The sequence below is a fragment of the Theileria orientalis genome, chromosome 2 (assembly GCF_000740895.1).
Source record: "Theileria orientalis strain Shintoku DNA, chromosome 2, complete genome".
Taxonomy (NCBI): Eukaryota; Apicomplexa; class Aconoidasida; order Piroplasmida; family Theileriidae; genus Theileria; species Theileria orientalis.
The window spans coordinates 1,622,130-1,648,517 of record NC_025261.1 but is presented as its reverse complement, the minus strand read 5'-3'; the positions used below and the strand labels follow the sequence as shown (position 1 = coordinate 1,648,517).

The following is a 26,388-nucleotide window of genomic DNA, read 5'->3' as shown; positions in this document are numbered from 1 at the left end:
TATTAATTTCATACTACAAAGCTACAATCAAATTTTGATTATATTATAGCGTTTGTTTATCTTTAAATCCTAAATTTCGAATTTAGAGGTTATCCAATTTTTGAAAAAACCGATAATATATTTTATACAACTTAAATCTATTATATTTACTACAAAGTTTTCGCGGAGATAAACTGTTAAAACTTCTATGTATAATTTACATATCAATTATTTTCCATAAATTTGGATATATTTATGACTGGCGTCTTTAAAATGATTGATTTAATATAATTTACTAACCCTGGACTTGAATACAATATAGAGAGTTTGTATGGGTAAGGTCTTTGTTAAAATTGAAAATATGTGGAATAAGGTTAAAGGCACTTGAACCTATATTGTATTGCTTAAATCGATTATGTTTCTGGCCATAAACCAATTAGTTAAAACTATAACATTTTAAAACTAGAAGAATCAAGTATCCAGAGATTATTGCGATAAATTCCTGAGAATGAATTTAAAATAATTAAAACACATATATATATTTAAATTACATATCCACCACTACATTGAATATAAAAAGGTGGACTAATAAATGAGCTTACAGCCTGGTACATAAAACGAATGTCGCCCGACTCTGTGTGGAAGGATCACTCAGTTTATTATTATAAAGATTATTTGTCAGCATCTTAAAGCTTAAAAAAATATAATTAACTGTAATAAATGAATTAATTAATTATTTCACCCATATGTTGGTTTATGACAATCTTGTCATATGTTGTATACTTCATCTAAATCCTATTTTACCTTTCTTATAATTAATTTTAAGCTACTTACCTATTTATTTTCTTAGTTATATATAATTATTTTGTACCAATATGTATTTGATTAGTTTTGTAAAGTCTATCTTTGAGATTAGAATTATGACTTTAAAGTTACCTTTAATTATCCGTCATTGTTTTTATGAAGTCTTATACTAATAAATAATCCCATTTCTCACAATTTGACTAATTTATAACTCATAAATGTACCATATTATTGTCCTATATATTTTCATGGTTCTCACAACATTAGAATATTAGATTTAATTCCATTATTTATTATTTACGTTAAATTTTTAATCCTGAATTGAATGCATATAAAATTCTAATAATTAATTTTTCCCCAACCATCTAAATAATACACATCCAAATGTAATCACCTGCAAAAACAATTGATGATTCACGTATTAATGCAATAATGACCTCTTTAGGTTCACAGTAAGCTGCTCCTACTTAACAAAATTTCAAAATTACCATAATATAGACCTGAATTTACATATACATCAATTTTAACCATGAACATTAAATAGTCTGTGATCTATTGACGACAATAATGAACATTTGACCTTAAATTTTATATCTAAATAAAATTTTTTGGATGTAGGACATAAAATATATGTTCTACAATGCCATTATGAGTACAATCTTGTTTAAATAATTTATAATATAAATTATTTTTGATATATTTTAACTAGGCATAAATACATTTATGATTGTCAAATTTATGTGTGTACATTAACCAATTTGTAACTGCATATCTGAGATATGTCGAATACTAATTCATGACATTTTTGAAAAAATTTATTAATTTTAAATCGTTTCATTACCTAATTGAATATTCTATATTTAAATAAATTCTTGTAGTAAACATGGGATCTGTCCAAACTAAATTATACATAGATTTTAACAAAGGTGTTTCAGATTCATCAATAGTAAACCATTATTCACTTAATATTACTAGAAAAGACTACAATACACCTGGTAAATTTGACTATTTGGATTATAAAATCTCATTCCAAAAAGGATATTCATATTCTGATGCGAGTTATTTTTATGTATATATAAGAGAGGAAACTGGAGGAAGTACAGTTTTCGAATATTATGTTTCTTCTAAAGAACACGTCCTCACAAATGTTAAGGTATATTTTTCAAAACAACATGAAAAGATACCGTTGGTAGTAGGTTTTACAAAAACTGACGGAACACAATATTACACATATAAGTTTTTAAAGTCAGAGAAATACTCTTATGGGTTTCCTTTAACAAACTATTTCAAAGATAACGAACTGGAGGCAAAATTAAAAGAGGAACTTAACAATCTTAACAAGAAAATAACATTTAAAGTAGGAAGTGGTACTAAAAGTAATGTGTTAGAGAAAACATCTAATTTACCAAAAAATAAAATTAAAGTGGTTGAATTTACGCCTAATATAGGAAAAGAAGGTTCTTTTTTATTTCACAGCAGTGAATTGTTTAAAGTACATTCGAATTACAGTAGAATTGAGGATTCAATCTTGCAAGAAGTTAATTACAAACCATTCGATTGCATCAAAGTTTATTACTTTATTTCAGATCATATACCAGTTTTAATTGAATTTGTTGATGGCAAAACTAAAACCTATTTTAAAAGGCAAGACACTGGCGGATTTCACTGGGCGAAAGATGACACCAATTACAATAATGACCCTAGTGTGTTTTACAACCAATTGACAAGAATAAAACCAGAACTTGAAAAATGGTTAACATATCAACTTAATACAAATCATAACTATAGTAATGGGAATATATTAGTATCACCTCAAACTTCCAATGTACAAAATAAATACACAGTTTACACTCATACCCCTAAGAATGTTAATTCTAATACAACAGATGTGTTGTACTTAAACAAAAAGGTTGAAGTAATACAAAATAAAGATATTCAAAAAGCTGAAGATCGACTGGAAAGATTGAATGGTAAATTTATCAAAAAAATTGATACGTACGCCTTGGATGTAAACAGCAACGATCATCTTTTAATGAAACTTATTACTAGAGAAGGTAATGTTTATTATTTATCTAGGTTTGACAGAAGTGGAGTTAAGTGGAGACAGTTAAGCCTGAAAGACTTGACAGATATTAATATAAAAATTGAAGGACAAATAAATGGAGCAGATTATACAAGAGGTGAAGGGCTGGGTAAGACTCTTCAAAGGCAATTAGGTAACGAAGATAACGTTCAGAGATTGTTAAAGGATATTAGTGCTAACATCAACTCTATAATTGTACTAATGGAACGAAAATCAGAATATGGAGGAGATGATATAAGATACGTGTTGAAGGGGGACAATATGATATCGCCAGCAGACTCTAGTTCTAACACAGTAGAGGTTATAGAATCTAAAAGAGATAATAAATTTTTTTGCGAGAAGTTAAAAGATTATAATATTTATAAACATGTTGTGACATTTCCAGGCGATTTTGCTTTACGAAGTATCAGACCGACTGTTTATATACGTCTGTATTCAGGGGAAACAAAAATTAAATTGTTTGATGAACAGGGTGTAAATGGACCACTTAAGTATTTAGAATATAAAAATGGCTCAGAATTGTACGTATATTTTGATAAAAAGGGGCACAATCCAATCATGTTCTTTTACAATGGTGAAACATATAGAACAAAGGACAAAAATCGTATTGAATGGTTAAGAATAAAGGATATTACACACTGTAATAAATCTAATACACATAATATAATAAAGAAACTAGAGGAAATAGAAATGGAATTAGAAAATCCTAAATTGCAAATTGAACTACCATCCAGAAGCGATTCAGCTGGAGGACAGGGAAACAGATTAACTAGTACAAATCAACGACCTGGTGCATCCGGTAAGACATATAATGGGGACCATCTAGGTATAAATGGAAAACCAGGAACACCTCGTGTCGGCTCAGACCTCGGAGTGTCAGGCCGTACGAGAAGCGAAGAGCGACGACCAACATTACAGGTGGTAGAAACTAATAACTTGAACAATCAAGAAAGAGACCATAAAACGCAAGTACGTAATAATCATCAACAAACTGATTCAGATAGTCCAAAAACTAGCGCCTATGATGGTGGTCTATCTGCGGAGGCAATTGGTGGAGGCGTAGGTGGCGGCATCGCGGTCGGAGGAAGTGGAATTGGCGGCTACCTTTTGTATAATAAATACTGGACCCCTAGAGACATAATGTAGAAAGGTTTAGCAGGTGAGGTGGCAGATTTGAATACGCCTATATGGTTTACGGGTTTATGTAAAAATGTGTTCATATGTTTAAAATTAAATGGAGACTTTTATGTGCTCAATAACCAGCTTTTATTTACAATTTTAAAACCAAAAGTTACCCTTTATCCCAATGTTTATAATGTTGGTACATATAAAAACTGTTATAATACGTTTAAACGGGATTTAATGCAATATAAGAAGATTTATTCATGGAATCTTACTCAGAGTGGTCTGCACAAATATTTTGAACAGAATAACCTTAAGTCATATAAAAACATGATGATTATGTTTTATATGCATATATTGTTAAATATAAAACATATTGAAAGATAATATGTAAAAATAAACAAAATATGAAATATATGTTGTTTGCACATGAAAACACATTAACTGTTAACATACAATAAATGAAGAATTTTTAAAATAATGTATTTAATAATTTTGTATAGAAGATATTAAATTGTAATAATAAATATAAAATTAAAAATGAAGCTAATATATATATGTTTTTGGAATATTATATCATGGTGAGTAGGGCCCCGGGTCTTGTGCCGAAGGTGACTAGGTAAGTGAGGGTACTAAATGTTTAAACTTACCTGGCTGGCGCTCGGGGCGGCTCAAGAATCGCCCTGTCGTGATTCGGAGCAGGGCACTGCACTCAGCCGTCTGTAATGAATCATGGGCTTTCCTGTAAAGTGCCGACAGCACAATTTTTTTACGAGGCGATTAGTCGCCAACAACTTTAACAGTTCAAGTCTTTCTAGATATTTTTGTATATGTATTACATATGACATTGTTTGTATATTATACTGCACAAATCACCGTGATTCCATTCATATTACGTATTGTATGTGTACATTTGCCGGGGTGTTTGCGTTGAGTTGCTGATGCTGATATATGTTATATGCAAGCGTGTAACAGACTTAGATCGTAGATAATGCCACTCAATCCAAGGTTTTAAGTTGGCAAATGGACCAGAGTGAATGTTAAATTCAATGGAGGAATTGGATTCACTCGATGTTGTATAAATGCATATATACGTGGAAGATAGAAGGATAAATTGATACAGTAACTTAAAAATAATAATTCGTAACATATACAGATAAGTAAGCACAAATAAAGGGGTATTTAACGTTAATATGGTGTGTTGATGTGTGCCCCGACGATGACACTAGATATAGAAAACTAAAACAAATAGTAACATAAAATTAAACCTGTAAAATTAAAATGGTCAGTTTCGGCATTAAATCGTCTAAAAGTAAACATCACGCGACGCAGCTGGTAAGTTTATGGACAAAGTCAGTCTTGGCTGGATTTTAGAAAAATTCACAGCAACTTTGGCAAATGTAGCCAAATCTACGAGTAAACAGATTAATAATTGCTGTAGACTCCGGATGAGTTAATCGGTTTTGTTTACGCCCTGACGCCAGAACAGAAAGAACTGGTGAGTGAGCTGAAGAAGAGATTCGTCAACGAAATGGCAGGGAATGAGGACCTGTTCGACGATTTGTTTCTAGTCAGGTACCGTAGACTAATATTCATATGTTCTACCGCCTTTATGCCAGAATTCAAGCGCTGACGGCCCCGCTTCGCAGCTGTGGTTAGCCTTGATACTGCTTATGGATAAATACCCTATTTTAAGTGACTAATTGATGCTGTGATAGGTTTCTGAGGGCAAGACAGTTTGATTTAAACAAAACTACAACGATGTTGACCAAGTATTTCGCCTGGAGAGCCCAGGTTGACGTTCCCAAAGTGCTGAAGGTAAGCTCGCGAATTTATGACAGATTTTCAGATGAACCTCACCAGTATCAGGGATACGATTAAGATGTACTACCCTCACTGCTTCTACGGCACTGACAAGCTAGGAAGACCCATAAATATAGAGCACATGGGCCTCTCTGATACCACGAAGCTCGTGCACGTGCTACCGCAGGAGCAGTTGACAAACTATTTCATTCAACGCTACGAATATTGTGAGTTTGCCCTTAACTAGCCACCAATTACAGTTATATTTGCTTAGTCGGCTACCTATGTGTTTAAATGGTAGTTTAGTTGACACGAGGTGTACCGTGTATACCGTTACCCATGTATTACTATCTAAGTACTTAGGTTGCCGTTAAGAGTGATTGCTGTAGCTATGTGTTTATACGCTAGATATGTTTTTTACTGCAATTGTGTATTTATATTGTAGTTATTTGTTTGTATTGTAGTTATTTGTTTGTATTGTAGTTATTTGTTTGTATTGTAGTTATTTGTTTGTATTGTAGTTATTTGTTTGTATTGTAGTTATTTGTTTGTATTGTAGTTATTTGTTTGTATTGTAGTTATTTGTTTGTATTGTAGTTATTTGTTTGTATTGTAGTTATTTGTTTGTATTGTAGTTATTTGTTTGTATTGTAGTTATGTATGTATGATGTAGCCATTGATTTGTACGGTACCTATGGATTTGTACTGTAGCTACTGACTGAGCCGCCTTAACTAATGAATTCTTTAGTGACACATGTTGTTTTACCGTCCTGTTCAATGTTCGCAAACCACAACGTTGAGCAGATACTGACGATAGTTGACTTGAAGGGACTGCAGGTGCACCAAATCAACTCTAAATTCAGATCGTTTTTATCGTCGATGTCAGGACTCACGCAGAACTACTACCCGGAAAACCTGGGAAAGCTCCTTTTCATCAACGCATCGCCAGTATTCTCGGCAATATATACATTTTTGTCGGCGCTAGTAGATAAGAAAACTTTATCGAAGATTTCCGTGATATCCTCTAAAACTGAGTCCCTGGAGAGGGTCTCGGAGTTAGTTGACAAGGATCAGCTTCCCAAGTTTCTCGGAGGTACGCGTCCCGACGAAAACTGGTACTCCAGTTCCTTCGGGCCGTGGACTGACGAGTCCATTTTGCAGAAACTTAAGGAGAGGCCGCACGTCCAGGAGGATCTATACAACTACGAATTTCTGTAAACATCGCTCAACTTCAGAAGATTCACTAGAACACACCCTAGTCCTCAATAGGCTAAACATACTTGTAGACAGTGATACAGCACTGCTTGAGCTCAATGCAGTCGTACTGCTTATGTGATTCAGGCTGCTCTTACGCGAGCAACTTTATTGAAACCTGTTTAAAAGAAGCCGGTTTATATTTAAATTTACCCCCAATATGTTCTTTTGCACATTTGCTTTCTAGGCACACTCAACTATGTAGGTAATTAAACTATTTACGTAGTTACCGTTTTTGTATGTGTATGTATATATTTATGTGTCAATGCGCTAATACAGTGTATGTTTGTGTCAATGTACTTATACAGTGTATTCATCTGTGTGTACATTATATAAAGCACATAGTTGACACACTAACATCTATAAGCACGTACACATAGTATGTGTATATGTTTGAAAATCATTTTATCGATTTGACGATAACAGCTGCTGCTCAAGCTCGTGCTCCTGCCTTAGAAGCTCCGGGTCCTGCTCGTCCTTGAACCCGTAGTAGTCAGGGCTGATCATTCTGTATAGCTCTGCTCTCGTCACGTCCTTCAGGTTCACCTCCAGCTCCTTCTGCTGCTGCTCAAACAGCTCGCGCACGCCAGGGAGGTTTTTGGCCGCCCCGAAGTACTTGTAGCCGCTGCCTCCCACCTTCAGCTCCGACCCGTAGTTAGACTCCAGGTTGGCCGAAAGCTTTCTGTAGTCGGTTCCCCCCAGTTCGATGATCCTGTCGTCCCAGTGCTTCCTGATCCCGATTAGCCGGTTTATCTCGTCGTTCAGGTCCCGCACTACGAACTCGCCCAGGGAGGCGTCCTGTATCTTCGTGATGTTGAACATGATCTCCTTTATCGTGGCGCTTCGCCACTTCTCCGCGTCCTTCAGGTTCGTCACTTCGCTGGTGTGGCGCGGCCGTATGAGCGTTTGCTCCTGCTCTATGCCGCTCTTGATTCTCAGCCACTTGTTTAGCATCGAGTTCGCCTTCTCGGAATTCCTGGCCATTTTTACCAATACTTTTTAATTATATGCTACTCCCGAGTGTGTTACTTATAGTTGTATGGCGGATTCCTTTAAAAAGTAATTACAATACTAAATCAATCTCAGAATTAATGATTTTTAAAGCTGTTGCGATGGTCGAATAATTAAATATTGAGGTAGCTATCAGTTATAAACACACAATCACACATTTCTATATTACACCAGTCCAATTAAATTAATAAGAATAATTTAATACTGACGTTTGAACTACTTGGGACAGTTGCGTATTGGGGCAACAAAACTCCAATTTCAGTGTATATAATGTATTTTTTTCGATGAGTCTAATATATAATCTGCTTGACAAATTCAAGCTCAAAAATGCAGAAAAAACTGAGGAGAGTTCTCATGGAGATGTCAACTTTTGTCCCTTCGTCAATCAGGACAATAATATGCCTAATCTTCCAAACGAGCCCATAAATGGCGTTAATTTAGACACTAATCGTGAAGTTTCATCTATTCCGAGGGCTGGCCATAATCAAAGTTTGTGTTTGCCACAGTTCCACTAGCTATCTATTCTTCCTCTATCTATTTTACTCATTCCTTCTAATAGACTGGGTTTACCCCTCTGTTATGCAATTTTATAACGCTTTGGTGCTCAAAGATAAAATTAATGATGACACTAAGTATATGAGTGAGGCTTTGAAGGCACACAACGAGGTTAATGAAATTTCCTGGAACGGCATTCTTAAGTGGGAGAAGTTACATGAAAAGTACCAATAACTACCTATATAGCCCTTTTGTACCCGAATTTACAATTTTACTTTCAGGCAGTGCAAGAATCCTACATTGCGTAGATTCGTCGGCCGTTACAATAAAATTAGTCCCAAATCCATTCTCAGGAGGGTCTTTACCAGGTATTTTTTACGATTCTACCATTATTTTCCTTTTAATTTCTAATTTTACTTTACTTACTTTTTTACAGATACGAAAAGCCTTTCGATAGGCACGACTGGTACATCGATCGGTGTGGCAGGGAAGTTCGATACATTTTGGACTACTACGATGATCCCAAATCATCTAATTATTCACAAGTTTGTACAAGTATTTTTCGATACACATTTGCTATTTTAACTTTGTTTTTTTCATTTTCTGCTTTAGGTTTATGTTGATGTTAGGCCTGCTTTGGATAGCTGGCGTAATTTGTACGATAGGATACGATACTCATTTTTGTCCCTTTTAAGGTTAATTTAGTTTCATACAATCACTTGTGCTTTATACACATTTAATTAGTCATGTACTTTTTCAAACATTAAATACACTAAAGTGGAGTGGATTAAGCGCGTTGTCTTTTGGCGCCCTGCTCAGTGCTCAAAAACTCCTCGTCTACCCTTTTATGCTTCTCTGGACTCGTGTGTTCATCGGGAGAAGCGTACTTTTTCGCATTCGTGCGCTCGTCACTCGTGGCGCGGTAACCTACGGAATCCTGCCTTCTCGTGTATTCCACTTCTTCATCGTAGTCCTCATCCCTGTTGGCAGAAACGTGCTCATACTTCTGCTCCTCAGTGCTCTTGGTTTTAACCGTTTCGCTTTCCTCAACAGTCGTGTCGTTGGCACTACTGGTCTGATGTTCCTTTGTGCTTTCGACATCCTCCTGTTCCTCCCTAGCTGTTTCTTCCTCTTCATAGTCATCTGATTCGTCTCTGTTCGTTTCATCTCCTTTCAGCTCAAGATCTTCGTTGCTCTCCTCCGTCAGGTACGTTGTGTCGTCGTCCATCCCTTCATCGTCAGAGTCAACTTTTGATTCGTCTGAGTTGTCGTTCGATTCATCCGGGTCGTCGGCGGAGCCCTCTGAGTTATCGTTTGACTCCTCCGAGAAGAAGTTGAGTTTGTTCCCCTCGAAGTCCACGAGGTCGTCGTTGTCCCACTTGATTGGGAACCTCGTCACTCTGGGCTGATCGATAATGCATCTTATGACCTTATCCAGGATAGGCACATCTGGAGGGTTCTCTCTTAAACTGTCCTCGTCGTACGTGTTGTTTGTGTAGTACCCTATTCTTATGAACTCCTGTTCGCAGTAGCTTCCGGTTATCAGTATTGCCTGCATACCCAGGATGCAGTCCGGACTCAACTAAAGAAAGTGTTAGGTAGAAAATAGGTAGCAATGGATACACAGACAATCGTAGAGTCAAAATAAAGTGGACTATTAACTTACTCTGTTGAAATTTGGGGGATTAACACGAAATTCAAACTGTAAAATACCCCTGCGCACCGGTCCCATACACACTGCGTCCAATACGATTTCACCCTCGTTTGGGGATTTCAAATAATCCTCCATCTGATCTCCATCCTTGGTTTTTGTGTTTTCTTCCTTCAATTCCTCCTTTACTGCGTTATCTGTACCTGATTCCGACTTCTCAGTACTTTTAGTTGCGCTGGTGTTTATGTACCCTGATCCGTCGGAAGTTATGTATATTATTTTCCACTCTACGTCATGCTTAAGGTCTTCCAGACATTCAAATTCAATTTGAAAGCTCAAAGGCAATTTTATGCTACAGACATTGTTGCCCACCTTTATATTGGTAACATTAATCAAACTCATCCTCGTTCAATTAATACAAATTACTATTAGATTCTGTTGAGAATAAAAATAACAGTGGAGACAATAAGTACAAATAAAATGATAAATAGTAAGAATGTGTGTGGGGAGCCCAAATGAATAAATGTTATTAAAATAAATAATTAATGATTTTAAAACCATAGATTCCATTTAAATAATTGTTCTACTATAAAAAACATATATTAATTTTAATTGAATGTGTGGCTGATTTTAAAATTTACAGATGTGTGTATAACAACATCATGTCTGTAAATTTTTAATTTAAGGCTATTATTGTGTTTTATTTCCACACATTTGATTCTTTATTAATTACCTCATTTGTCTGAGCAGTTGAATTTAGATGTGTATTTTAAATTAAGTTATTATTTGATATTAATATTTTATGTTTACTAGAGTTTATTTTTTATTTTCGTTTTTAATCTAATTTTGTTTTAATTGATATTTAATTCATTTTTACTGAAATGTAGTTTGAGATGTTAAAATATATAAATATATCGCACCAGAATGATAAAGCTTTTAGATATTATAGCAATTTTATAAAGAATGAGAATGCTCAACTTTATAATCACCTCAGAGACTATCATGTTAACAAACACAATAATGATAGAATAGAAAAGCAGAAGGAAGATAATAATGTAGTAATTAATAGACTGTTAAATATACTCAATGACGTGAATAGAGGAGGATACAGCAAGGTGGACGAAGACGTGGTAAATGATATCCTGGAATCGGTGAAGTCGCTGAACCAGAATAGGCTGAATAGATATGATCTGGTGAGGATTAACCTGATTAAGAGGCTGCTATGGCATCAGATCATCAATGACTATAATCACTTACTGCTGGAGTCGTTCCACCTGTTATCGAACTATAGCAAAGATTTTGGAGCAAGTAAAAGACAAAGCATACTTGCAGACAACTATAACGGAGTTACGGAGGACAATAATAAGTTGGTGGTGGACGAGATTAGCAGGTTGGTGTCCAGTGAGTCGAAGCATAACATAGACGACCAAATAGTACTGCTGCTTAAGTACTATAACCCGAGGCATGGGCGTTACAACGCACTTCTGTGTAACACCCTGAACGAATACCTTTTAAACAGGGAGCTGAACAGTAAAACGAGTAACATAATAGTGTATCTGGTGTTGCTCTTTTACAATAAGAAAAAGGTAAACTCGAAGCTGGATAACCTGGCGTTTTACTATAACCTGCACAAAAAGTATGACAAGCTGCATCACAAGCCGCCGCTGATAAGTGATTTCGACAAGTACCGAGTGAACGTACACCACGATTACCTGTTCTTCAAGACGTTTAACCACGTGAGCTACTACTCGGACTTGGGGGACATAGTGAACCACAGCCCGAACCTGCCTTACTTCAGCGACCCAGGTTGCGACAGGCAGCAGTCCGCTGAGGCAAGTGTGATTAAGAAGCTGTACAATAAGCTGAACAACCTGGACAAGTTTGTACTGCTACAGTACTTCAGCCTCTCAAACGTTCTGCCGAGTCTGAATAAAAACGTTCTGAACACGGAGAGGGACAACCACTTCACGTACCTGCTGTTCAACAAGACGTTTTTCATGAATAACCTGAGTAAGCTCGACAAGCTGCCAGTGAATGAATTGTTGGACAGGTTCGAAATCAATGCTTTGTACAGGGACGGAATTAAGTCTATAATAAACTACTACAGATACTATAATTACCTCTACAGCCAGAACCTGTTGTACCAGTACCCGAAGCAGGAAAGTAGTAAGAGGAAGACGAACGGGCTGTTGGAGAGGCTGGTAAAGCTGAGCGACGTGAACAGCTTGATCAAAATCAGCGGAAGACTTAAGATAAACCTGAGTTTCACGACAAATTACGGGAACTTCGCGAAGCTGGTCAAGTACATAAGCCACGACCTGGGAAAGATAGACGTGAAGAACAGCTATAACATAATTGACGTAATATACTGCATAACCAACAACAGAAACATAAACCAGCACAGCAAGTCAGTGCTGAACGAGTATTTTTACCTATTCAGCATAGAAGATAAGGGGAGAGGAAGCGGTAAACAGGAGAGTGAAAAGAAAAGGGTGGACCCAGAGAAAGATGGAATAGTGACCAAGATAGATAAGAATAGACTGCTGTTCATACTGCTGTTGGTGATAAGCAGTAACAATTTGGACATAAACTTGATACTGAACATCGTGACGAACGTGCAAATAGAAGAAAACAACCTCCTGATATTCCTCGCGATCTTCACTACGCTGTTCAGCAACTCGAACGAGAAGTACTACTACGTGTTCAAGTACTTCTTCAACGAGCTGCAGAGAAACATAAAGAACAACAACAACAACAAGGATATGCAGATAATAAACGGGCTGATAGAGGAAAATGAACGTTACAACCACTGCAACAAGTACGACGTGCACCTGCCTTACTACACGAAGAAGTACATACTGCTGACGATACTTAACCAGCTGAATACGACCAGCAATACGTCGCTGACAGGCTCGTACAGCAGCTACACTGGAAGTTTCTTCAGAAGCAGCAACGAAGGTAACAGCCGCTTCAACAACAGCGTAATTAGGATCAGTAGCGACAACGACTTTCAACTTAAGCATCAGACGCTGGCGATGAGTGAGCAGGAGTTGGAGGACCAGAGGACAGAGAAGAATATACTGGAGCTGATAGAGCAGGAGGCGGAGAGGCTGTACGAGTACTGCTACAGCGTGCTGCTGTACTATTCGAACAATTTATCGGAAAACGCAGATGAGATTCTGCTGATAACGACAAACATAATATCGATACTCTACTGCAAATACCCGCATCTAGTGACCATTAGCACGAGTAGAAGGCTAGGATTGAAGGAAGGAGATAGAAACGAGAGCCCTGGGGAGAGAAATGGAGTTACTGATGGAGTTGGGGGCAGCTATTACGGATACGGGGCCGCTGAGATCAGGGAAGACGAAGTGCTGGTAAAGCACATCCTGAACCACTACCTGTTGAACAATTTGCACATTAAAATCACTCCGTACACAATACAGCAGATACTGTCCCACTATCCTCTGCATTCTATATTCGCTAACGATAAAGTGCCATCCCCTAATACTGGTATTAGTACTGCGACAACTACCACAGGTGTTATGGACACTAGTACCACTGGAGTTAGAGACATTAGTACAACAACTAGCAGTACTGGCAGTATTGGAAAGGTAGATGGGAGTATTAAACACTTTGCAAGCACATTAAACAGGAATAACAATGATGAAGGAAGTCACAGGTGTGGTAATAATAACACTGATCAAGGCAATCCCCGTTACAATAATAATGACAAGGGCGAAGGAGATGACGAGTACGAAGAAGCGGATGTTAAAGCAGATGATGAAGAGGGAGAAGTACAAAAGAAAGAAGTGGTGGATGGGAAGGATGTAGATCAGACAAATGAGTGTAAGCAAGTTCAATGCAAGGAGCAGGTGGAGTTGTTGAAGGTGTTCAAAGGAATAAAGTACGAAAGGAACTCGTCAATAGAGAAGATGATCATTAAAAGCATCGGGACGAAGTCGAATGAGGATTTTAGGTATTTCGTGCTGTACTTGATATATAATATGGCGAAGCAGTGCCCGCGCTACAACCTGTACAAGAGTCTGGACCTGGCACTCATGGAGATACCGTCGCTGCTGAAGTTTCTAATCGTGCCCATACTGAACGACTTCTTCATGTTCAACAAGTATATAAATACTGATAAACCGCGTGAATTTGAAGTAAATAAGGAAAACAAAGTGATAAATCATGAAGAGAACGTAAGTGAGGATGAATTTGGAGATGAGAGTAAAGAGAACGAAGAAGAAAGGGCGAAGTACGAGGAGGCGAAGAGGCTGCAGATGGAGTGTCTGGAGAACCTGGTGTTGAGGCTAAACAACATACTGCTGTACAATGTAAACAAGAAGGAGCACCAGATCGTTGGTGATCCAGCGCACATGGAAAGTAGCTCGAACAGCAGGAGTAACGCAGAATTTGGGAACAGGAGCGGCTGTAGCGAGGAGAGGAAGGAAGAGATAGACTACTTGTCGCTGGAAATCTTGTTTTACCTGATCGACCACATAAACTACTTGATCAACAGGGCCCCTGCTAACAGATCAACAGATAGAGCGGACACGAAAACGTGTAATAGGGCACCTACTGCATTCGGTGCGGCCGGTGTCACTGACTATGGCAAGGGCGCCGGTGATAATAGGGAGGTGCTGATTGAGAATTACAAGGTGGTGATGAGTAAGCTGAACAAGGTGTACCTGGCAAAGTGCTCCTACTACTGCGGGTCATTCTCGAGGTCGATCTGCATCATCCAGGGGCTGCTGCAGCCGACGTACAACTTCGCAGACGCAGAGTGCAGTCTGATAGTGGACGCGCAGAAGCAGTTCTTCATAGACGCCTGCTGCCCAGGCGGAGACGGGAGTCTTTCGGAGCTGCTGAACATACTGTCCTACTGCTACTACAACCTGAACGACAAGATCACCTACCACTTCCTGCAGTCGTACATAACGAACCTGAACAGCGTGAGTGGAGGGAGTAGCGTCGGCAACACGAGGGAGGGGGAAAGCATCAACGCAAGTCTGAGCAGTGAGTTGCTGCAGGGGCTGAGCAGCGACAACGCACAGCTGATGCTAGCGGAGAGCGCGAATATTAAGTCGAGCGACAGCCTGAACAGCAGGTTCAGCGAAGGCATGGGTTCGAAGTACAGCGATTTGATTAGCAGCGGCGTTAAGTACAGCGACTTCCTTGGGAGTAGCGTGAAACACACAGAGTCGTTTGGGAGCGGAGTTAGGTACAACGACGTGGAAAGGAAGTGGAACTTGAACAACTGGGACCTGAACATAACGATGAAGGCGCAAAACATGGAGGGGGTGGAGAAGGTGGAAATAGACAAGGAGATCAAGAAGAACATCAAGATGCTCTACATCTCGATCAAGGAGAACAACAACGTCAACTACATCAACTCGATACAGAACATATCGACCTTGAACACAATCAACAACTTCCTGGAGCTGGACAAGAGAGGGGACGAAGGGAACCTGACGAGCTGCCTGAGCTTGCTGACCGCGCGAAAGAGGAAGATGAACTTCGTGAACAGGAACAACAGGATCGAAAACATCGTCCTCGTCTACGAAATGTACAAACGGTACGACCGAGTGTGCTCGATGCAGTACCTGATCAGCATATTTAACGACATGGCCTTCGAGGGGATCCTCTCGAGCAACTCGGACCTGAGCTTCAGCGGGAGCCTCTCGGGGAACCTGAACATTGGCAGCATCAGCAGGCTGTGCAACTACGTGGCGAGCAACATAGACCAGCTGGCGAAGAGGGACCGGGACACGCTGGACCGGGAGCTGACGCTCTACAGGCTCTACAAGCTGTACTGCAGCAGGCAGTACACGGAGTACTATCACTTGCTGACTCACATGTGCAATGTGCAACCAGACGCAGGAAACGCGGGTAACCTGGCGTACGCAATCAGCGCAAACATGGGTCTCAATGGGACCCATAAAGGCCGGGGAGCGAATGGCGACGTGGGCTTCGGCAGAACGACTGGAAGCAGCAGCTGGGCGGGAGCCGAGAAGAGCAAGCTGGACCTGCTGCTGTGCAACTACTACTGCAGCCACGACAACAGCCTTCTGCACGTGGTCATCAACAACATCTGGAACCTGCTGGTCTCCTGCAACGACAACTACAAGCTCTACTACATGTACTCGAGTTACCTGTACCAGCTTATCACGACGAAGCTCTCGAACGCGAGTTACATAGCACTCACAGGCGGAGTCAGCGGCACGAGCACGCCCAGAAACGCGAAGCCGACCAGAGACAACCTGGACAACTTCTACAACGTCTTCGGAGAGGACGAGAAGAAGCACATCGAGGGCGTGGACGGCATCGAGGGGATCGGGAGCCTGTACGACTACTCGAACCTGCTGATGCACACTCTGGAAATGCACTTCCTGACCCTGATCTACTACTCGAACCACCCTGCAGCGGCGGACAGGGAGTGCGAGTACAGCGGAGGGTCCACGAGCACGGGTAGCAGCAGCGGCGCGACGAGCGACGGGAGTAGCCCTAACAGCAGCAGCGAAAGCCTTGGAGCCGCGGAAAACACCGGAGCGAACAACTGCACGACGGGCAGCGCAGCCAGCACCGCGATGAAGTGGAACGGGCTGGAGTGGGTGATGATAAGGGTGGCGTACCTGCTCTGCAGGTTCAGCTCCGAGGGCAGCGTCGAGTTCGAGCGCGGAATCACGCTCAAGGAGGACCTGGTGCTCTTCCTCTTCAAGAAGATGCACGTGATCTTCGTGAAGTACCTCGACAAGTTCCCCGTGATCTTCTACTACATCGTCATCAACCAGCTGATCGGAATAACGGTGCACAAGCACCTGACGAACATGGCGGTGCTGGTGCTGAACAGGCTCCTGTTCAGGTACACGAACGTGCTCCTGTGGTACATCTGCTACTTCAAGTTCTCGAAGATTCAGCAGCTCAACCAGCTGTACTCGCACGTGATTGAGTTCAAGCACGGCTACAGGCCCGGCGGGAGCGCCAGCAGCAGGTACACGCCGAGCAGCGGCAGTGTCGGCAGTGTCGGCTCAGAGTCCGCGAGCAGCAGAGACGAGCTCATAAGCAGCAAGAGGAGAACCATAATGAAGTACAACATCCTGTTCAACGAGCTTTACAAGCTGTCGTTGCACAACCTGAGCGTGACTGCTGACAACAGGCCGTCGACGAAGCACGACCGGTCGCGCTACCTCATTCCGCTGAAGCAGTTCTTCCAGAACAGCAGGGGCGGCAGTGGCCAGAGCAGTCCAAACAGCACCCCCGAGAGCGCCAGGGAGACGTTCGACGACCAGATTCTGGTTCCTAAAACCGAGACACTCTCGTACGACAGCGTCTACTACAACACCGAAAAGGAGTACATAGTCGACATAAAAAGTGAAATCACAGTGCTGAAGAGTAAGCAGAAGCCGAAGCTGATCTCCTTCGTAACTATATTCACCCCGAAGGACACGAGCGCCTGCTTCTACGGAGGCAACAACTACAACAACGGCAAGGGCAATTCGGACGTGTGTGGAAGGTCTAGGGCCAATTCGGCGGACTGTAAGGAAAATGAGATGGACACCAGGGGCGGCGACCCAGACGCTTTCGCCAAGGCCACCGATCCATGCAGTAACGCCAATGGCAACTTCACTTCCCACCGCGACTGGACCAAAGCCAATGGCGTTCTCCACAACGGCAAGCTCGGTGGCGGCGCGAGCGGCCACAGCAGCAGGGGCAAGGCGACGTACCTTCTGAAAAACGAGATGAAGGGGGACCTGAGGAAGGACCTGCGCAGCATGGACAGCGTGAAGTTCGTGAACAAGCTGATCGAGAAGAGCTTCAAGCACAAGCTGGCCATGTTCTCCGTCATCACTATCTCTGAGGTCGTCGGGCTCATTCAGTTTTTGCCGAACCTGATTACGCTGAAGCAGCTTAACCAGTTTGCCACCGGCTGCAACACCAGGGAGTGCAGCTCCCCCGTGTCTCCGGAGCTGCTCCACAAGTACGTGAAGCACATTAACAACAAGGACTACGTGTCCTCGTACGGCGTCTACAATGACATTCTGGCCAACATCAGGTACGCCTACAACAACCTGGTCTACTACTTGTACAACTCGAAGGTCGGCGCAGCTGGTGGCAGCGGCAGGGCTGCGGCCAACAACCCTAACCCCTGCGCTGCCAGGGCTCCTGGGAACAATGACCCTAACGCCGCCATTATCAGAGCCGCAAACCCCGGTACTACCACTGGGACCAACCTCAACAGCACTGCCAATGTTAACGCCAATGTTAATGCCAATGTTAATGCCGCTGCCAGACCCGTTACCGTTACTAGTACAACAACCAGCGTCAAACCGGGTACCGCCAATATCAACGCCACCACAACCAGCCTTAATCCCAACACCAGGTCTACTAGGGCTGGGACTGTGACTGCAGCTGCTCACACGAGGAGCAGCGTTGGGGCCTCCAATGGAGCGGCCAACTCCGCCACCTGCTCCGGAGTAATGGTTGCTGCCAAGGGCAACTACAACGAGATTTACGAGGCCATGAGGCTCTTTAACCTCAGCTGCTCGCTTTGGAGCATCTTCGGGTACATTCTCGGCCTCGGCGACCGCCACTCCGAGAACATTCTGCTCAACGTAAAGCACGGCAACTTGGTCCACGTCGACTTCGACTGCCTGTTCGACAAGGGCGTCAGCCTGCTCGTGCCCGAGATTGTGCCCTTCAGACTCACTCCGACTCTCATTCAGAATTTAGGTTAGTCCACTTACTTGTTATTAGCAGTTGTATTTCATTTGTCATTTGTTACCACTATTACCACTAGTAGTAGCAGTAGTAGCATTACCACTATTACCACCTGTAATACCAGTACCACTATTAATATTAGCACCAGTTATATTGGTTACTTGTTATAATAGTAGTTTTATTACATTTGTCGCTGGTTACCATTACCAATGCCAATGCTGGTGTTAACTGCTGTTTTAGGAATCACTGGCGTCAACGTCAACGGCCTCTACTACACCAACTGTCTGAACTTTATGAAGCTGCTCATGACCAACAAGGAGGTCATCAAGCTCGTCCTCTTCAACTTCATCATGGACCCTCTGATTAAGTGGAACAACATCCGCAACAAGATCACCTCTAAACTGACCAGCCACTTAAACGTTTTCATCTCAGTGCCTGTGTACACGAGGGAGGACGTGGTTGACAAGATCGTCCGGGAGAAGAAGCGCAAATTAAACGGGGGCTCCGCTGTTTCTGTCAGCAACACTGACGGCGCTGGCATTGGCATTAAGGTCAATAGCAGCAAGGAGGGCGGCTATAAGGCTGACGACAAGTACGACCAGGAGGTTAAAGTGCTCTTCGTGGACGAGTGCGTCAACATTGAGCTTCAAATAACGCAGCTGATCAAGTCTGCCACTGATAAGCACCTCCTGTCGCGGATGTTTGTTGGCTGGGCGCCCTGGGTTTAACCACTTTTACGTTGCTTTATGGCCACTGGGTTACTACTAACGTTGCTTTATGGCCACTGGGTTATTATCAACGTTGGTAACTCCACCGGACCATTGTAATCACTTTTGTGGTTCCTGTGCGTTTGTCTCTCTCCGACTTACGACGTTCCACTTTTAAATCGCTCATGTAATCGTAAATATCGCTAACTACCTTTTTCTCTCATTAATCTTTAGAATATTACGTTGACTTATCATTTAGTAACACGTACTCCCTCGTCGAATACCCGAATTTTATTATGTCCTTTTCTCTACACATCAGTGTTCAGAGTTACCATTACTACTTCTAGCATAAGATATACTGGCTGTTTTCACTTATAACCTTTGTGTTGCTATACTCACCTCAGTTCGTAGTATTTTGACGATTCCAACTTCACGTCGTTTAGAAAAGTTCCGTTCGTACTGTTCAAATCAATCAGATATGGTCTACACTATGACGTTAGTTATCCTTTATTACCATTGACTCCTACTAATGTACTACGCAATTAAGCGTTCAGTTACTTCTAACTTAACTAATTGCATAAGTTATCTATATTTTTACATAATTTCTTCGTCCATCTTGCGATATTGTATTACTGCGTGCTGTTTCGATATTGACGGGTGGTACAAGCTTATATCTGCGATTCTGTCGTCCTTTCCGATTAAATAAAACTCCCTTTCGTCTATTTTTACAGCTTCTACAGCAGTTTATTAGTTCTAATCATTGCTCTTTTCAACTACTATATTCATGCGTTAGCTAGTATACTCACTTAGAAGGTTGTTGCTTTTATCTTCTGACTTGAAAATGTATAAACGCCAACTCAGATTTGGCATAGCACTTTCTTCCGGAGCTGAGTACTGAACATCGTTGATAACTTTTAACTATATTATTACTACAACAACTAGTGTGCACCCATTAACACAACTCCAATCTGATTCTCCAAACTCACCTTTAGTAGTATTCCATTTCTATTGTTCGTTTCTGCTGCCAGGAGGCCGGAAGGTTCAAAATTAGGCTTCTCCTTTTCTACTAAGTCGCATTAATTACATAATATTGTTTATCTTAAGGCCAATTTACATTAATTACACTACTCATATTCTTATTTATACATCAATACCTAATTTTCTTCACTAATTTACTTTTACTTACCTGGAACTGGCGATGGTGTTTCCACTACTTCCTTTTTGTACTTTTTAGAGTCTTCCGCCTTCCCTTCTCTTTTATATTCTGTTTTAGCACGATCTTTATGTCTATTTTCGTATTTATCTTCCTTTTTTATTTCCTTCTTCACACTTCTGTAATCCTCTGGCTCCGATTTATATCTATGTGACATTTCTTAAATTACAGCTATTTACACTTAAAAACTATTATACAATAAACCGATTTAAATTAAATTTAACGAATTGGTCTCTAAAAATCTTTCAACCATACATTTTTTGTTAGGCACTTCTCATTCACTGTTGCACACATTTCCACCAACCTGCTTCTATGTAACATATATGTGAACTTTCATACAAATTAACTGTTCGGGGCCACTATACTCTTATGTTGTACTGGAAATTGTTCAGCAGGCCCACCACCTTCTTCAGCTTTGCGTTTCCGTGAGCGATTTCCGACCTCAGCTGCTTCGGTGTGTTCTTCACAACGCACTCCAGGTCCTTCCCGTGCTCCAGGATCCCTGATAGCAGCAACTGTCTCAGGTGCTGGTAGTTTTTGTTGTAGAATCTCAGCAGCTCTGCCGAGGAACTCTTCCTCTCCTCCCTCAGCGATTTTGCCACGTTTTCGTACTCCACCAGTATCTGCTCCACCTGCTTCTTGTAGTCTTCGTACTGTTCCCTGATCTGCTGATTGTTCTCTGATATCCAGCTTCTCGCGCTGCTGTTAACTTCTTGCAGTGTGTTGTACACGATCTGGTTCGTCCTCGCTGAGTTGTTTTGCAGATCCTGCAGCTTTAGTGCCCACAGCTCCCTTTTGTCTCCCAGGAACTGTCTGAAGCCCACCTGCAGGTTCTCCGACTTTGTCGAAAGTTGGGCGACCCACTTGTTAATCTCGTTGTTCATAACGTACTTGAATGCTTCCTTCAGCGTCATCACTTCGCAGTTTTGGTGGTTGGTCAACGCGCATTCTGAGCAGAAGCAGTGGCGCTTGCAATTGAGGCAGAAGTACTGGATGGGAAGGTCGTAGTGGTCTGGGCAGCGCGAGTTCTCGATGGACGCGAATGAGCCCATCGACTCCAGGGTGTCCAGGCCCTCCGTTTCCCTCTTAACTACTTTGGTCATTATTGCTGTAATGTGCGCTTAATCAATGACTATTTTCTAAAATTTATGGGAACTACTGTACATAAAATATTCAAACTTCCGCAGCTTTGAAAATGATGCTCAATTCTGCTTTAATTTTACGAGCAGCATATACTTTACATGATTAAATTTAATTTGCGTCTTCATAAAAAATCGTGGGCAATAATTTACAGGAAGAATGTGTTGGGGTGTGTAAAGAAGAAACTGTGAAAAGGGTATAAAATTGCAAAAACACACCAATCTACTCCAATTTAAAATTGATTATAAAATGCGAAGACTGGGCGAACCTCCGCTGTAACGTGAAATCAGATACTGAACAACCAAAACTGAACTCTGGTGTCTACAAATCAGCAACTGAGACCAGGCCGATTCTATAATTTACAAATTTTTCTATCTAAATCCAACACATGAATCACCTGCTCCGTATTTGGGCCCTTTTACAAATTTATGTCTATAAGCTTGAATTATAACTTGATTCAGCACTGTAATTGGGTAAAATTGCACATGATGCATAATGGGCATTTTTATTCCTTCCAATGCTTCGAACCACATTTTCGATTTACTTTTTTTTAATTAGTGGTTCACCTAATTCTTAGTGTGTTTGTAATATAAAATTGCCCTTTCGCTCACTGGAAACTTTTTTAATTTGCAAAGTCTTCCCTTTTACCTTCACTTGTCCCGTTATTTCCATTACGGGCCTTTCTGTTTTCTAATTCTGTAAATTATCTCACTCCCTTTTACCTTTTCACTTTTTCTGCAACCTTTTAGACCCACTCGTTTCTTTTCAGTTTACTTGATGGTTGCTGAGTACGTGGCTACTGTGTACTTGATACTGTTATAGATACTCTTAACATGGATGATGTTGAGACTGGGTACTATCTCGAATTGAAAAGTACTCCTGATATGTTGAGAAAACATACTAATAAATCATCGGATGGGCTGCTTGGTGAGTCAAGCTCCGGTCAGTTTGTTTCCCATAATCCTGATAGTGTCGACCCTCACGCTCGTTCTGGCGGTGTTGACACTGAACTGAACTCTCTGCCTTCTAAGAAGACTAACCGATCTGGCAGTTATCTTAGTGAGGCCAGCGAGGAGTTCCTCGGCTCCGTGAACGAGATGTACGGCCTCGACAGGGTGAAGACTAAGCTGTATAAGGAGGTTTTTAAGTTATACACTCAGCGTGAGGACCAGTTTGAGTCTGACGCCTCTCGTTCTGATTCCTACGAGCCCATTGGCACCAGCAGGTACGGCAGCTTCGAAACTGGCCGTGTGAAGAGGAAGGTTTTTCTGTGGCTCATGATTCTCCTTCTTCTCTCCAATCCCATCCTCGGCGGCTACAATCTCTATCATTTTAGCAACTATTCGAGTCGGTTCAGTTGCTTTACTGGCTCTGAGCTGACAAGCATGTTGGCGCACCTCGGCTCTGACGCCGTTGTCATTCCCAACTTCAGGACCAGCGGGAACTTCTCATCTTCCGACTCACCTAATCCTAAATACGATGAGGACGGTGTTGGCAATGCTAGTGGTGATGATGTTGGCAATACTGGTCGCAATGTCACCGGCACTAAAGCTCACTATACTCGTGGAGATTTCAACGGCAATAATGTTGACGATACTGTCAGCGATGGCGAGGACCATGACCCTAACACTGACCAATGGCAATTTAATCCTTTCAGGTGGCTTACGAGGCTGTTCAACTCCACCGACTCTCCCTCTGGGTCTGGTGGCCTTGGAGACCGGTTTTCCAGGGACGATCAGGAGCTCCAGAACAGGCTCAGGCAGGCTCAGGAGAAGCTAAAGCAGGACCTGCTTTCTGTTGCCCAGTTCATTGGCAAGAAGGTCAGCCGTTACTGCTTCTTCGAGATTTTTGGGGAGATTATTTTCGGCCTCTTCAGCCTTCTCCTTCTCAGCATCTGCCGCCTTCCCTGCAACAACTCAAACTCCGTTCGCTACATGCTGCCCACTCTGTTCATGTGCTACATGATAATTTACAGGTTTCTCGCCTGCTACGTTCTCCTGACCAGCATAAAAATAATGTTTTACTCTCTGCTGGTTTACAAGCCCCGCTGGGTGCCCAGGATTCCTTCTCTGGTGATATACCTGCTCAGCTTCAAGCGCTTAAACTTGGCCGACAACTTGTTCGTTCTCAGGAACATTTACCAGCTCGACACTCTGAACGTCAGGCTTCTCCTCGTGTTCTGCTTTCAGAACGTCTACATCACCTTCTCCGAGGCCCTCGAGATGTTTTCCTACTTCTTCAAGGTTTTCGTATCCTCGTTCCGGAAGAAGGTTTTGAAGAAGAGCGACTTGAACTTCTACTCGAGCTCCGAGACTGGCGGCTTCAAGCTCTTCAAGCGTTGCTTCAGTCGCGACACCTTCTCCAGCAGTGACCCTCACGAGAAGTACATTCACTCTCTATACAACTACGCCAGCGACATCGGCACCTATTTGAAGAACATTGAGATTTCCGACTACACTAAGGGGCTGGACGACTTGGCGACCAAGTTCAAAAATCGCAGACCGAGTTCGAGCAACTACTAGGGTAATATGCTACTTTTTCTTTTCTTCTAGTCATATATCTACTTATGCAAATGTATACTCGTGCGTATTTATACTTTCATACATGCCTCCGTGTTTGTCCCTGTACTAATTAAATCGTCTATTATCGTGATCTACGACCACTAAACAGGAAATTTCCTTCCACTAGCTAATTTCACTTGGCTAGCTGGTTCACGCCAGTCTACTCTTAACCACAAATTGTAACAATGGAAGAACTGCTGCCACTAGTTGGAATGACACTGCTGGGCATTTTTCTCTTTGCCAGCATCGAGTTTGAGGACAGGCACATCAATTCCAAGAACAATGGACCTAAGCAAATAGCACTAAAGATGGCAGCTCTCTCAGATAAAATGGAAACAATTAGACTAAATTCAGTCAATTTGAAGCATTTTCTGATGATTGCCAGGGGTGGCATGACCAAGAAGACCCTTCCGGCTGAATCACATAGCGACAATGAGCCAAAGCTAGCTGATAGTACAGACGGACAAATTGTTGAGTTGAGTGGGCAGTTAGGTACTGACGTAAATGAAAGCGTAATCAAAGACATTGAGGATAAACTGTTGAAACAATACCTTGATGCGCTAGGCTGTGAAAGAATAAATAAACAGCTGAGTCGGCAGCTGCAGATTAGTAATATGGACTGGTGCCTATACCGCCTACAAGGTACACTAGGTAGTCTACGCGTTTAACACCTACAGTTATCGCTAATTTTTAGCATTATTTATAACTCATAAACACTCTAGAACACAAAGCTAAGATAATTGAGTCGGTTGGAGTGCAGATTCTATTTTGGGCCATGGTCGTCCAAATGCTCACGTACATGAAGGCCCTCAACGTGGGAGTCATGATACCCGTGACCATTGATCTGCTGGCCTCCTATCTGTACAGACTCCATAAGGTGCTCGACGTCGCGTTGACCCTGCGCAAAGTGTACTCAAAGGTCAACTGAGTGGAGTTGCTGAGTGAAGAAATGTTTTAACGATGTAAAATGGGATAAACTGAGCACGTGGGCCCACACTCAAGTAACAGTTGCACGTAGTGAATACACAGTAGCAAACACACACTTGCGTAACACGAACGTAAGCCTTTGATAAATATTAATATGGGTGTGTCGATCGCTTCCACTTAGATTGAAAATATGTCAACGCAACAATGCTAACCTACAAGAGTACTAATCCAATTGTGAACCCAGTCAAGAGGCCGAAGGTCGCAGAGGACAGCTGCGAGTCCGTGAACGAGGTGTTCAGAGCCTTGAGGAATCCCAGCTTGTCCCCAGTCTGCAGATTCATCGCCTTCAGGGCAGATTCCATCCATTCCGCGACCTTGGCGGTAGCGTACTCTATCATCTTGGAAAAATCGACATCCAAGTAGCCGTGTCTGTTAAGCACCTAATAATTAATGAAGGAGGGAAAATGAGGCGTTTACGGATAAATATAGGCGGTTTAAGGGGACTGAGTGGCGGGTTGAGTCGGTGTGACGACTAGGCGTGTTTGGGGCCCAAATGGACCAGCGTCACGTAGATAAGTTTACAAATTTATACGAAGGCATTAAGCACACAGTAGGGGCGAATAACTGGGCATAGTTTGCCAGTTAGTGGCGCCAGACGCCGCCGACGTCGCTTTACACACACGCAGCCCAGTTCGCGCCTCTTTAGCGCTGTTACTTACCATAACTAGCAGCAGTCCTCCTGACGTTAATATGAACACCGTTCTCACAGTTTTTGTGAATACCAGCGACAGACCGGTTCCGAATCCCAGTCCTCCCACGAACGAGGATAGGCTGAAGGCCGAGGACTTTGTGAATCCCAGGACCTTGGCCACGTACTCTTCCAGCTCAGGCACGCTAACCATTTTTACTCTTAGTTA

The 26,388-nt window shown here is 41.8% G+C and overlaps 13 protein-coding genes across 13 annotated transcripts; 7 read left to right on the top strand and 6 right to left on the bottom strand.

The window, feature by feature from the left end:
- Positions 1-1,666: 1,666 nt before the first annotated feature.
- On the top strand, positions 1,667-4,125 carry TOT_020000780 (conserved hypothetical protein; the record flags this gene model as incomplete). Its single annotated transcript, XM_009692531.1, has 2 exons — positions 1,667-3,975; positions 4,107-4,125. The coding sequence occupies 2 exons, from the start codon at positions 1,667-1,669 to the stop codon at positions 4,123-4,125; spliced, it is 2,328 nt and encodes a 775-aa protein (XP_009690826.1).
- Positions 4,126-4,259: 134 nt separating this feature from the next.
- TOT_020000779 (hypothetical protein) lies at positions 4,260-4,836 on the bottom strand (the record flags this gene model as incomplete). The annotated part of the gene is made up of 3 exons (XM_009692530.1): positions 4,260-4,300; positions 4,639-4,708; positions 4,762-4,836. The coding sequence occupies 3 exons, from the start codon at positions 4,834-4,836 to the stop codon at positions 4,260-4,262; spliced, it is 186 nt and encodes a 61-aa protein (XP_009690825.1).
- A 433-nt stretch (positions 4,837-5,269) lies between these two features.
- On the top strand, positions 5,270-7,009 carry TOT_020000778 (phosphatidylinositol/phosphatidylcholine transfer protein; the record flags this gene model as incomplete). The annotated part of the gene is made up of 5 exons (XM_009692529.1): positions 5,270-5,323; positions 5,430-5,563; positions 5,707-5,806; positions 5,838-6,018; positions 6,540-7,009. The coding sequence occupies 5 exons, from the start codon at positions 5,270-5,272 to the stop codon at positions 7,007-7,009; spliced, it is 939 nt and encodes a 312-aa protein (XP_009690824.1).
- A 441-nt stretch (positions 7,010-7,450) lies between these two features.
- Positions 7,451-8,029, bottom strand: TOT_020000777 (uncharacterized protein; the record flags this gene model as incomplete). The annotated part of the gene is made up of 1 exon (XM_009692528.1): positions 7,451-8,029. The coding sequence occupies one exon, from the start codon at positions 8,027-8,029 to the stop codon at positions 7,451-7,453; it is 579 nt and encodes a 192-aa protein (XP_009690823.1).
- A 311-nt stretch (positions 8,030-8,340) lies between these two features.
- On the top strand, positions 8,341-9,256 carry TOT_020000776 (cytochrome C-type heme lyase; the record flags this gene model as incomplete). The annotated part of the gene is made up of 5 exons (XM_009692527.1): positions 8,341-8,545; positions 8,616-8,775; positions 8,833-8,919; positions 8,988-9,096; positions 9,164-9,256. The coding sequence occupies 5 exons, from the start codon at positions 8,341-8,343 to the stop codon at positions 9,254-9,256; spliced, it is 654 nt and encodes a 217-aa protein (XP_009690822.1).
- Positions 9,257-9,338: 82 nt separating this feature from the next.
- TOT_020000775 (chromatin assembly protein) lies at positions 9,339-10,604 on the bottom strand (the record flags this gene model as incomplete). The annotated part of the gene is made up of 2 exons (XM_009692526.1): positions 9,339-10,133; positions 10,218-10,604. The coding sequence occupies 2 exons, from the start codon at positions 10,602-10,604 to the stop codon at positions 9,339-9,341; spliced, it is 1,182 nt and encodes a 393-aa protein (XP_009690821.1).
- Positions 10,605-11,095: 491 nt separating this feature from the next.
- On the top strand, positions 11,096-19,651 carry TOT_020000774 (uncharacterized protein; the record flags this gene model as incomplete). Its single annotated transcript, XM_009692525.1, has 12 exons — positions 11,096-12,613; positions 12,689-13,101; positions 13,267-13,696; positions 14,093-14,354; positions 14,427-14,539; positions 14,645-15,157; positions 15,449-15,931; positions 15,989-16,641; positions 16,729-17,154; positions 17,227-18,258; positions 18,496-18,935; positions 19,164-19,651. 12 exons carry the CDS (start codon positions 11,096-11,098, stop codon positions 19,649-19,651), a joined length of 6,771 nt encoding a protein of 2,256 aa, XP_009690820.1.
- Positions 19,652-19,700: 49 nt separating this feature from the next.
- Positions 19,701-19,808, top strand: TOT_020000773 (hypothetical protein; the record flags this gene model as incomplete). Its single annotated transcript, XM_009692524.1, has 1 exon — positions 19,701-19,808. One exon carries the CDS (start codon positions 19,701-19,703, stop codon positions 19,806-19,808), a length of 108 nt encoding a protein of 35 aa, XP_009690819.1.
- A 60-nt stretch (positions 19,809-19,868) lies between these two features.
- TOT_020000772 (uncharacterized protein) lies at positions 19,869-21,000 on the bottom strand (the record flags this gene model as incomplete). Its single annotated transcript, XM_009692523.1, has 6 exons — positions 19,869-19,938; positions 20,030-20,113; positions 20,229-20,364; positions 20,437-20,524; positions 20,617-20,693; positions 20,817-21,000. 6 exons carry the CDS (start codon positions 20,998-21,000, stop codon positions 19,869-19,871), a joined length of 639 nt encoding a protein of 212 aa, XP_009690818.1.
- A 202-nt stretch (positions 21,001-21,202) lies between these two features.
- TOT_020000771 (conserved hypothetical protein) lies at positions 21,203-21,946 on the bottom strand (the record flags this gene model as incomplete). The annotated part of the gene is made up of 1 exon (XM_009692522.1): positions 21,203-21,946. The coding sequence occupies one exon, from the start codon at positions 21,944-21,946 to the stop codon at positions 21,203-21,205; it is 744 nt and encodes a 247-aa protein (XP_009690817.1).
- Positions 21,947-22,816: 870 nt separating this feature from the next.
- TOT_020000770 (conserved hypothetical protein) lies at positions 22,817-24,505 on the top strand (the record flags this gene model as incomplete). The annotated part of the gene is made up of 4 exons (XM_009692521.1): positions 22,817-22,981; positions 23,057-23,160; positions 23,206-24,034; positions 24,227-24,505. The coding sequence occupies 4 exons, from the start codon at positions 22,817-22,819 to the stop codon at positions 24,503-24,505; spliced, it is 1,377 nt and encodes a 458-aa protein (XP_009690816.1).
- A 224-nt stretch (positions 24,506-24,729) lies between these two features.
- TOT_020000769 (hypothetical protein) lies at positions 24,730-25,614 on the top strand (the record flags this gene model as incomplete). Its single annotated transcript, XM_009692520.1, has 3 exons — positions 24,730-25,195; positions 25,267-25,463; positions 25,492-25,614. 3 exons carry the CDS (start codon positions 24,730-24,732, stop codon positions 25,612-25,614), a joined length of 786 nt encoding a protein of 261 aa, XP_009690815.1.
- Positions 25,615-25,683: 69 nt separating this feature from the next.
- On the bottom strand, positions 25,684-26,373 carry TOT_020001089 (conserved hypothetical protein; the record flags this gene model as incomplete). Its single annotated transcript, XM_009692519.1, has 2 exons — positions 25,684-25,911; positions 26,191-26,373. 2 exons carry the CDS (start codon positions 26,371-26,373, stop codon positions 25,684-25,686), a joined length of 411 nt encoding a protein of 136 aa, XP_009690814.1.
- Between the last annotated feature and the right edge of the window lie 15 nt (positions 26,374-26,388).